At 45.0% G+C, this 12,020-nt stretch overlaps 1 protein-coding gene across 1 annotated transcript in view; it reads left to right on the top strand.

Moving 5' to 3' along the window:
• Positions 1-12,020, top strand: part of LOC109879649 (ankyrin-3) — a 90,905-nt gene that overhangs the window by 58,247 nt on the left and 20,638 nt on the right. Inside the window, exons 5-7 of the mRNA XM_031813065.1 lie at positions 3,599-3,697; positions 4,859-5,044; positions 7,561-7,584. Coding sequence (XP_031668925.1) covers positions 3,599-3,697; positions 4,859-5,044; positions 7,561-7,584 — 309 coding nt within the window. The remainder of the gene's footprint in view (positions 1-3,598; positions 3,698-4,858; positions 5,045-7,560; positions 7,585-12,020) is intronic.

The raw sequence follows: 12,020 nt of genomic DNA, 5'->3' as shown, positions 1-12,020 counted from the left end.
TATACCCCTGCACCTTGACATGGTACCGGTACCCCCTGTATATAGCCTCCACATTGACTCTGTACCGGTACACCCCTGTATATAGCCTCCACATTGACTCTGTACCGGTACCCCCTGTATATAGTCTCCACATTGACTCTGTACCGGTACCCCCCTGTATATAGCCTCCACATTGACTCTGTACCGGTACCCCCTGTATATAGCTTCCACATTGACTCTATACCGGTACCCCCTGTATATAGCCTCCACATTGACTCTGTACCGGTACCCCCTGTATATAGCCTCCACATTGACTCTGTACTGGTACCCCCTGTATATAGCCTCCACATTGACTCTGTACCGGTACCCCCTGTATATAGCCTCCACATTGACTCTGTACCGGTACCCCCTGTATATAGCCTCCACATTGACTCTGTACCGGTGCCCCCTGTATATAGTCTCATCATTGACATGGTACCGGTACCCCCTGTATATAGTCTCCACATTTACTCTGAACCGGTACCCCCTGTATATAGCCTCCACATTGATTCTGTACCGGTACCACCTGTATATAGCCTCCACACTGATTCTGTACCAGTATCCCCTGTATATAGCCTCCACATTGACTCTGTACCGGTACCCCCTGTATATAGCCTCCACATTGACTCTGTACTGGTACCCCCTGTATATAGCCTCCACATTGACTCTGTACCGGTACCCCCTGTATATAGCCTCCACATTGACTCTGTACCGGTACCCCCTGTATATAGCCTCCACATTGACTCTGTACCGGTGCCCCCTGTATATAGTCTCATCATTGACATGGTACCGGTACCCCCTGTATATAGTCTCCACATTTACTCTGAACCGGTACCCCCTGTATATAGCCTCCACATTGATTCTGTACCGGTACCACCTGTATATAGCCTCCACACTGATTCTGTACCAGTATCCCCTGTATATAGCCTCCACATTGACTCTGTACCGGTACCCCCTGTATATAGCCTCCACATTGACTCTGTACCGGTACCCCCTGTATATAGCCTCCACATTGACTCTGTACCGGTACCCCCTGTATATAGCCTCCACATTGACTCTGTACCGGTACCCCCTGTATATAGCCTCCACATTGACTCTGTACCAGTACCCCCTGTATATAGCCTCCACATTGACTCTGTACCGGTACCCGATGTTAAAATGTTCATAAATGACCAGCATGGTCAAATAATAATAATCACAGTAGTTGTCGTGGGTGCAACAAGTCAGCACCTCAGGAGTAAATGTCAGTTGGCTTTTCGATCATTAAGAGTATCTCTACCGCTCCTGCTGTCTCTAGAGAGTTGAAAACAGCATGTCTGGGACAGGTTGCACGTCCGGTGAACAGGTCAGGGTTCCATAGCCGCAGGCAGAACAGTTGAAACTGGAGCAGCAGTACGGCCAGGTGGACTGGGGACAGCAAGGAGTCATCATGCCAGGTAGTCCTGAGGCATGGTCCTAGGGCTCAGGTCCTCCGAGAGAAAGAAAGAGAGAATTAGAGAGATAATAATGGCTGTGCTGTCTGTATTACTATAATACTGTACTGTTGTAATGGCTGTGCTGTCTGTATTACTATAATAATGTACTGTGATAATTTTTATTTTTATTTTTTTTATTTCACCTTTATTTAACCAGGTTGGCTGACCTGGCCAAGATAAAGCATAGCAGTGTGAACAGACAACAACACAGAGTTAAACATGGAGTAAACAATAAACAATAAACAACAATAACATAGTAGAAAAAAATAATCTATATACATTGTGTGCAAAAGGCATGAGGAGGTAGGCAATACATAGGCCATAGCAGTGAATCATTACAATTTAGCAGATTAACACTGGAGTGATAAATGATCAGATGGGCATGTACAGGTAGAGATACTGGTGGGCAAAAGGCATGAGGAGGTAGGCAATACATAGGCCATAGCAGTGAATCATTACAATTTAGCAGATTAACACTGGAGAGATGGGCATGTACAGGTAGAGATACTGGTGGGCAAAAGGCATGAGGAGGTAGGCAATAAATAGGCCATAGCAGTGAATCATTACAATTTAGCAGATTAACACTGGAGAGATGGGCATGTACAGGTAGAGATACTGGTGGGCAAAAGGCATGAGGAGGTGGGCAATACATAGGCCATAGCAGTGAATCATTACAATTTAGCAGATTAACACTGGAGAGATGGGCATGTACAGGTAGAGATACTGGTGGGCAAAAGGCATGAGGAGGTGGGCAATACATAGGCCATAGGAGTGAATAATTACAATTTAGCAGATTAACACTGGAGTGATAAATGATCAGATGGGCATGTACAGGTAGAGATACTGGTGTGCAAAAGAGCAGAAAAGTAAATAAAATAAAAACAGTATGGGGATGAGGTAGATTGGGTGGGTTATTTACAGATGGACTATGTACAGCAGTAATGGCTGTGTTATCTGTATTACTATAATAATGTACTGTGATAATGGCTGTGTTGTGTCTGTATTACTATAATAATGTACTGTGATAATGGCTGTATTGTGTCTGTATTACTATAATAATGTACTGTGATAATGGCTGTATTGTGTCTGTATTACTATAATAATGTACAGCAGTAATGGCTGTGTTGTCTGTATTACTATAATAATGTACTGTGATAATGGCTGTATTGTGTCTGTATTACTATAATAATGTACTGTTGTAATGGCTGTGTTGTGTCTGTATTACTATAATAATGTACTGTGATAATGGCTGTATTGTGTCTGTATTACTATAATAATGTACTGTGATAATGGCTGTATTGTGTCTATTACTATAATAATGTACTGTGATAATGGCTGTATTGTGTCTGTATTACTATAATAATGTACTGTGATAATGGCTGTATTGTGTCTGTATTACTATAATAATGTACTGTGATAATGGCTGTATTGTGTATATTACTATAATAATGTACTGTGATAATGGCTGTATTGTGTCTGTATTACTATAATAATGTACTGTGATAATGGCTGTGTTATCTGTATTACTATAATAATGTACTGTTGTAATGGCTGTATTGTGTCTGTATTACTATAATAATGTACTGTGATAATAGCTGTATTGTGTCTGTATTACTATAATAATGTACTGTGATAATGGCTGTGTTGTCTGTATTACTATAATAATGTACTGTGATAATGGCTGTGTTGTCTGTATTACTATAATAATGTACTGTTGTAATGGCTGTGTTGTCTGTATTACTATAATAATGTACTGTTGTAATGGCTGTGTTGTCTGTATTACTATAATAATGTACTGTTGTAATGGCTGTGTTGTCTGTATTACTATAATAATGTACTGTAGTAATGGCTGTGTTGTCTGTATTACTATAATAATGTACTGTGATAATGGCTGTTGTCTGTATTACTATAATAATGTACTGTTGTAATGGCTGTGTTGTCTGTATTACTATAATAATGTACTGTGATAATGGCTGTTGTCTGTATTACTATAATAATGTACTGTTGTAATGGCTGTGTTGTCTGTATTACTATAATAATGTACTGTTGTAATGGCTGTGTTGTCTGTATTACTGACTAATCAGTATGTCTTGTGTCTCCTGTAGAATGGCTTCACTCCTCTGTACATGGCTGCTCAGGAGAATCATCAGAAGGTGGTCAGATACCTGCTGGACCATGGCTCCACACAGGGCATCGCTACAGAGGTCAGTATTCTAGACCGACCCTATAACCCTTCTACTCTTCATACTAACTCACTACACAGGGCATGGGGGACTGTATCATAGTGATGTTAAACTATGGGGCTGTATAATAGTGATGTTAAACCATGGTACTGTATAATAGTGATGTTAAAACATGGTACTAGAGAGGGCAGGAGAGGCAACTGAAACAGTGAAGGAACAAGGATGTCAGTCACTCAATCTGTAAAGTGTAGTTCCCATGTTTCATGAGCTGAAATGAAAAATCCCACAAATGTTCCATACGTGCTGAGTGTTTCTGTCTGTAATGAAGCCCTTTTGTGGGGAAAAACTCATTCTGATTGTCTGGGCCTGTCTCCCCAGTGGCTGGGCCTGTCTCCCCAGTGGGTAGGCCTGTCTCCCCAGTGGGTCGGCCTGTCTCCGCAGTGGGTGGGCCTGTCTCCGCAGTGGGTGGGCCTGTCTCCCCGATGGGTGGGCCTGTCTCCCCAGTGGCTGGGCCTGTCTCCCCAGTGGGGTGGGCCTGTCTCCCCAGTGGGTGGGCCTGTCTCCCCAGTGGGTGGGCCTGTCTCCCCAGTGGGTGGGCCTGTCCCCCCGGTGGGTGGGCCTGTCTCCGCAGTGGGTGGGCCTGGCTGCCAAGTGGCTGCACCCCTGCTCAGTCATGTGAAATCCATAGATTTGGGCCTAGTGAATTTACTTCAATTGGCTGATTTCCTCATATGATCTGTCACTCAGTAAAATGGTAGACATTGTTGCATGTTGCGGTTCTATTTTTGTTCAGTGTAATATTGTTAGAATACTGCACAGCAACAGCCCCCGATGACAACGCCCCTCACTGCTGCTAGTGTTCTGGTAGTCTTATAAGAGGTAGTACCGTACAGTGTTGGGGTCAGAGGTCAGGGTTAGTATTGCAGTATGGTATAGTATATATAGTGACTGTTATCTCTACTGTAGGATGGCTTCACCCCCTGGCGGTGTTGTTGCAGTATGGTATAGTATATATAGTGACTGTTATCTCTACTGTAGGATGGCTTCACCCCCTGGCGGTGTTGTTGCAGTATGGTATAGTATATATAGTGACTGTTATCTCTACTGTAGGATGGCTTCACCCCCTGGCGGTGTTGTTGCAGTGTGGTATAGTATATATAGTGACTGTTATCTCTACTGTAGGATGGCTTCACGCCCCTGGCGGTGGCGTTGCAGCAGGGACATGAACAGGTGGTCTCTCTGCTCCTGGAGAATGACACTAAAGGAAAGGTCCGGCTCCCGGCGCTCCACATCGCCGCACGGAAGGACGACACTAAGGCTGCTGCCCTGCTGCTCCAGATCGACCACAACGCAGATGTCGAGTCCAAGGTACCACACAGACAGCGCACCAATCACTAGTCCTTTATCTGCACTCTGACCACAGGGCTATCCTAGGAATCAGGTTTTAGGAGTTAGCCAGGTAACTCAGAACTAACCTGCTCCAGGGCAGGCTAACTCAGGGCTAACCTGCTCCAGGGCAGGCTAACTCAGGGCTAACCTGCTCCAGGGCAGGCTAACTCAAGGCTAACTCCACTATCCTGCATTCAGAACTAACCTGCTCCAGGGCAGGCTAACTCAGGGCTAACCTGCTCCAGGGCAGGCTAACTCAAGGCTAACTCCACTATCATGCATTCAGAACTAACCTGCTCCAGGGCAGGCTAACTCAGGGCTAACCTGCTCCAGGGCAGGCTAACTCAGGGCTAACCTGCTCCAGGGCAGGCTAACTCAAGGCTAACTCCACTATCCTGCATTCAGAACTAACCTGCTCCAGGGCAGGCTAACTCAGGGCTAACTCCGCTATCTTGCATTCAGAACTAACCTGCTCCAGGGCAGGCTAACTCAGGGCTAACTCCGCTATCTTGCATTCAGAACTAACCTGCTCCAGGGCAGACTAACTCAGGGCTAACTCCACTATCCTGCATTCAGAACTAACCTGCTCCAGGGCAGACTAACTCAGGGCTAACTCCACTATCCTGCATTCAGAACTAACCTGCTCCAGGGCAGGCTAACTCAGGGCTAACTCTATTATCATGCATTCAGAACTAACCTGCTCCAGGGCAGGCTAACTCAGGGCTAACCTGCTCCAGGGCAGGCTAACTCAGGGCTAACTCCACTATCCTGCATTCAGAACTCACCTGCTCCAGGGTAGGCTAACTCAGGGCTAACCTGCTCCAGGGCAGGCTAACTCAGGGCTAACCTGCTCCAGGGCAGGCTAACTCAAGGCTAACTCCACTATCATGCATTCAGAACTAACCTGCTCCAGGGCAGGCTAACTCCACTATCCTGCATTCAGAACTAACCTGCTCCAGGGCAGACTAACTCAGGGCTAACTCCACTATCCTGCATTCAGAACTAACCTGCTCCAGGGCAGGCTAACTCAGGGCTAACTCCACTATCCTGCATTCAGAACTAACCTGCTCCAGGGCAGGCTAACTCAGGGCTAACTCCACTATCCTGCATTCAGAACTAACCTGCTCCAGGGCAGACTAACTCAGGGCTAACTCCACTATCCTGCATTCAGAACTAACCTGCTCCAGGGCAGGCTAACTCAGGGCTAACTCCACTTTCCTGCATTCAGAACTAACCTGCTCCAGGGCAGGCTAACTCAGGGCTAACTCCACTATCCTGCATTCAGAACTAACCTGTTCCAGGGCAGGCTAACTCCACTATCCTGCATTCAGAACTAACCTGCTCCAGGGCAGGCTAACTCAGGGCTAACTCCACTATCCTGAATTCAGAACTAACCTGCTCCAGGGCAGGCTAACTCAGGGCTAACTCCACTATCCTGAATTCAGAACTAACCTGCTCCAGGGCAGGCTAACTCAGGGCTAACTCCACTATCCTGAATGAAGTGTCTGAGCTAAATCAGATTCCCTCCTTCTCGCAAAGATTGCGTCATCATCCCCTTCTTTTGAGGAAGAAAACAATATAAAATCAATCAAATGTATTTATAAAGCCCTTCTTACATCGGCTGATATTTCAAAGTGCTGTACAGAAACCCAGCCTAAAACCCCAAATAGGAAGCAATGCAGATGTAGAAGCATGGTGGCTAGGAAAAACTCCCTAGAAAGGCCGAAACCTAGGTAGAAACCTAGAGAGGAACCAGGCTATGAGGGGTGGCCAGTACTCTTCTGGCTGTACCGGGTGGAGATTATAACAGAACATGGCCAAGATGTTCAAATGTTCATAGATGACCAGCAGGGTCAGATAATAATAATACTCACAGTGGTTGTAGAGGGTGCAACAGGTCAGCACCTCAGGAGTAAATGTATTTTAAAATATTAAAATACCTATCACACTATTTAGTCATTTATTTTGATTTATTCATATAACCTTTATTTAACTAGGCAAGTCAATTAAGCACAAATTGTTATTTACAATGACGGCCTACCGGGGAACAGCGGGTTAACTGCCATGTTCAGGGGCAGAACGACAGATTTTTACCTTGTCAGCTTAGTGATTCAATCCAGCAACGTTTTGGTTAGTGCCCCAAAACCCTGAGTAGATATAGCTTTCTTCATAGGACACGACCTCACTGTGGTTGTTGTAGATGTAGTTATTGTGAACTTGAAGGTGCAGAGTTCTGATGTTACTGTTATAGTATAATTTGACTCCGTAGATGTTCTATAATATCAGTATGCTGACAAAAGTAGTACCCTGTGTTACTGTGTTCATGTCTGTGGTGTTAATGTTGTGTACCGGTACCTGACTGTTATCCTGACTGTTATGTTGTTACCATGACTCTTCCCACCATTGTACAGCATGGTGCAGCCATAGTGTCGTTGTGATGCACTAACCTCCCATTCTCTCCTCTCTTCACCTCTCGCTGGTGTTGCTCTCCCTAGATGATGGTGAATAGGACCACAGAGGTATATTTGGATCTCCTCTACACACTCAACACTCACAGCCCACCACCTCACACCCTGCTGCTAACTGCTGCTGCCTCATCTCTCCTCCCTGTTCCTGCATTGCTTCTTCTGTTATTTTATTTACTGTCTGTCTTGATGCTTTCCAGAAGGGACTAGAAAGTAGCATGACCTCTGACCTCGATGTACTGACAACATGGACTGAGGGTCTCTACAGCTGATGGGCTGGCTTCCTTTATCTAGTCTCATAAAACCCTTAAGAACTCGGTTAGCATGATGTTAGAGTTGGTTAACACTTGAAGCGCCAATGGCCACTGACATTTAATTTGGTCAATAAAAGATACCCCCCCCTCCAAAAAAAGCAACATCAAATAAAATGTTACATGTCACATACACGTGTTTAGCAGATGTTATTGCGGGTGTAGCGTAATGCTTGTGTTTCTAGCTCCAACAGTGCAGTAATATCTAACAAGTAATATCTAACAATACACACAATCTATAGTAAAGGAATGGAATTAAGAATATTTACATATTTGGATGAGCAATGTCAGAGCGGCATAGACTAAGATACAGTAGAATAGGATAGAATACAGTATATACATATGAGATGAGTAATGCAACATATGTAAACATTATTAAAGTGACTAGTGTTCCGTGATTTCTAGTCTATGTATATAGGCAGCAGCCTCTAATGTGCTAGTGATGGCTATTGAACAGTCTGATGGCCTTGAGATAGAAGCTGTTTTGTTAGTTTTTTTGGTCTCAGCTTTGATGCACATGTACTGACCTCGCCTTCTGGATGATAGTGGGGTGAACAGGCAGTGGCTTAGGTGGTTGTTGTCCTTGATGATCTTTTTGGCCTTCCTGTGACATCGGGTGCTGTAGGTATCCTGGAGGGCAGGTATCTTGCCCCCGGTGATGCGCTGGGAAGGCCGCACCACCCTCTAGAGAGCCCTGTGGTTGCAGGCGGTGCAGTTGCCATACCAGGCGGTGATACAGCCTGACAGGATGCTCTCAATTGTGCATCTGTAATATTTTGTAAGGATTTTAGGTGCCAAGCCACATTTCTTCAGCCTCTTGAAGTTGAAGAGGCGCTGTTGCGTCTTCTTCTCCATACTGTCTGTGTGGGTGGACCATTTCAGTTTGTCAGTGATGTGTACGTCGAGGAACTTAAAACGTTCCACCTTGTCCACTGCAGTCCCGTCGATGTGGATAGGGGGCTGCTCCCTCTGCTGTTTCCTGAAGTCCATGATCAGCCACTTTGTTTTGTGGATGTTTGGTGGGAGGTTGTTTTCCTGACACCACACTCCGAGTGAACTCACCTCCTCTCTGTAGGCTGTCTTGTCATTGTTGGTAATCAGACCTACTACTGTTGTGTCATCTGCAAACTTGGTGATTGAGTTGGAGGCGTGTGTGGCCACGCAGTCATGGGTGAACAGGGAGTACAGGTGGGGATTGAGCATGCATCCTTGTGGGGCCCCTATGTTGAGGTTCAGCGATGAGGAGGTGTTGTTTCCTACATTCACCAGCTGGGGGCAGCCTGTCAGTCAGTCCAGGACCCAGTTGCACAGGGCAGGGTTCAGACCCAGGGCCTTGAGACCAGGGTAGCCTAGTGGTTAGAGCGTTGGACTAGTAACCGGAAGGCTGCAAGTTCAAACCCCCGAGCTGACAAGGTACAAATCTGTCGTTCTGCCCCTGAACAGGCAGTTAACCCACTGTTCCTAGGAATTTGTTCTTAACTGACTTGCCTGGTTAAAGAAATAAAACAAATTAGAAATGATGAACTTGGTGGGTACTATGGTGTTGAATGCTGAGCTGTAGTCAATGAACAGCATTCTTACATAGATATTCCTCTTGTTCAGATGGGATAGGGCAGTGTGATGGCGGTTGGATCGTCTTTGGATCTATTGGGGCGGTAAGCAAATTGAAGTGGGTCTAGGGTGTCAGGTAAGGTAAAGGTGATATGATCCTTGACTAATCTCTCAAATCACTTCATGATGACAGAAGGTGGTGGACATCTTGAAGCAAGTGGGGACAGCAGACACTGATAGGGAGAGATTGAATATGTCTGTAACACTCCAGCCAGCTGGTCTGCGCATTCTCTGAGGACGTGGCTAGGGATGCCGTCTGGGCCGGCAGCCTTGCGAGTGTTAACACGCTAAAATGTCTTACTCACGTCGGCCACGGAGAATGAGAGCCCACTGTTCTTGGTAGTGGGCCGTGTCAGTGGCACTGTGTTATCCTCAAAGCGGGCGAAGAAGGTGTTTAGCTTGTCCCGGAAGCAAGACGTCAGTGTCCGCGATGTGTCTGGTTTTCCCGTGATTGTCTGTAGACCCTGCCACATACGTCTCGTGTCTGAGCCGTTGAAATGAGACTCCACTTTGTCTCTATACTGACGTTTTGCCTGTTTGATTGCCTTACGGAGGAAATAACTACACTGTTTCTATTCGGCCATATTCCCAGGCACCTTGTCATGATTAAATGCAATGGTTCGCACATTCAGTTTTGCGCGAATGCTGCCATTTATCCACGGTTTCTGGTTAAGCTAGGTTTTAATAGTCACAGTGGGTAGAACATCTCCTATACACTTCCTGATAAACTCAGTCACCGTATCAGTTTATTCTTCTATGTTGTTCTTGGAAACTACCTGAACATATCCCAGTACGCGTGATCAAAACAATCTTGAAACGTGGATTACAATTGGTCAGACCAGTGTTGAAAAGTCCTTAGCATGGATACTTCCTGTTTGTGTTTCTGCCTATAGGAAGGGAGCAACAAAATGGAGTCGTAATCAGATTTGCTGAAGGGAAGGCCGGGAGCGCCTTGTAGGCATCCCGGAAGTTGGAGTAGCAGTGGTCAAGTGTTTTAGCAGAGGGACTACAGTCAATGTGTTGATAGAACTTTGGTAATGTTTTCCTCATATTTTCTTTGTTAAAATCCCCAGCCACAATAAATGCGGCCTCAGGATATGTGGTTTCCAGTTTTCATAAAGTCCAGTGAAGTTCTTTGAGGGCCATCGTGGTATCGGCTTGAGGGGAATATACACAGCTGTGACTATAACCAAAGAGAATTCTCTTGGGAGGTAATACGGTCGGCATTTGATTGTGAGGTATTCTAGGTTGGGTGAACAAAAGGACTTGAGTTCCTGTATGTTATCACAATTACACTATGATTATTTAATCATGAAACATACACCCCCGCCCTTCTTCCCGGAGACATATTTAGTCCTGTCTGTGCGATGAACTGAGAACCCAACTGGCTGAACGGACTCAGACATTATATCCCAAGAGAGCCATGTTTCCGTGAAAGAGTACGTTACAATCCCTGATGTCTCTCTGGAAGGAAACCAACTCTAACCAACTCTAACTTTACTATCCAGAGACTGAACATTAGAGAGTAACAAACTCGGAAGCAGTGTGCACGGCTACCTGAGTCGGACTAAAAGTTCACTCTGAATACCTCTTTTCCACCGGCGGTGTTTTGGAACAGCCTCTGGAATCAGTTCAATTGCCCTGGAGGGTATGATCAAAGGATCCGATTCCGGAAAGTCGTATTCCTGGTCGTAATGCTGGTAATGATGGTGCATTACCGCCACTCTGATATCCAAAAGTTCTTCCCGGCAGTATGTAATAACACCAAACATTTCCTGGGCTAATAATGTAAGAAATAACACATAAAAAGCTAAATTCTGCAAAGTTTCCTAAGAGCTAGAGCACGGCAGCCCTGTCCGTTGGCCATCCTGCTCCTAATAATGTTTTTATTTTACACTGCTAATTTATCAGAATTTTGAAATCACAAACGTAAAGTATTTGAAGCCTTCTTACCTGTTTAATTAACACCTATTTCTAACTTAATCCTCCAAGGATAATGGAGGCCAGTGTGTTCTTGGGGACATTCAATCCTGCAGGCATTTTTTGGTACCCTTACCCAGATCTGTGCCTCGACACAATCCTGTCTAGGCACTCTACGTACAGTTGGTTAGCATGATGTTCGAGTTGGTTAGAGTTGGTTAGCATGATGTTAGAGTTGGTTAGCATGATGTTAGAGTTGGTTAGCAGGATGTTAGAGCTGGTTAGCATGATGTTAGAGATGGTTAGCATGATGTTAGAGCTGGTTAGCATGATGTTAGAGCTGGTTCGCATGATGTTAGTGTTGGTTAGAGTTGGTTAGTATGATGTTAGAGTTGGTTAGCATAATGTTAGAGCTGGTTAGCATGATGTTAGAGTTACTTAGAGCTGGTTAACATTATGTTAGAGCTGGTTAACATTATGTTAGAGCTAGTTAGCATAATGTTAGAGTTAGTTAGAGTTGGTTAACATGACGTTAGAGCTGGTTAACATTATGTTAGAGCTAGTTAGCATAATGTTAGAGTTGGTTAGAGCTGGTTAACATGACGTTAGAGCTGGTTAACATGATGTTAGAGTTGGTTAGAGCTGGTT

The sequence above is a fragment of the Oncorhynchus kisutch genome, unplaced genomic scaffold, assembly GCF_002021735.2.
Source record: "Oncorhynchus kisutch isolate 150728-3 unplaced genomic scaffold, Okis_V2 Okis04b-Okis11a_hom, whole genome shotgun sequence".
NCBI classification, from domain to species: domain Eukaryota; kingdom Metazoa; phylum Chordata; class Actinopteri; order Salmoniformes; family Salmonidae; genus Oncorhynchus; species Oncorhynchus kisutch.
Note: the sequence above shows the minus strand (reverse complement) of the source record. Positions and strands in the feature narration are given on the sequence as shown.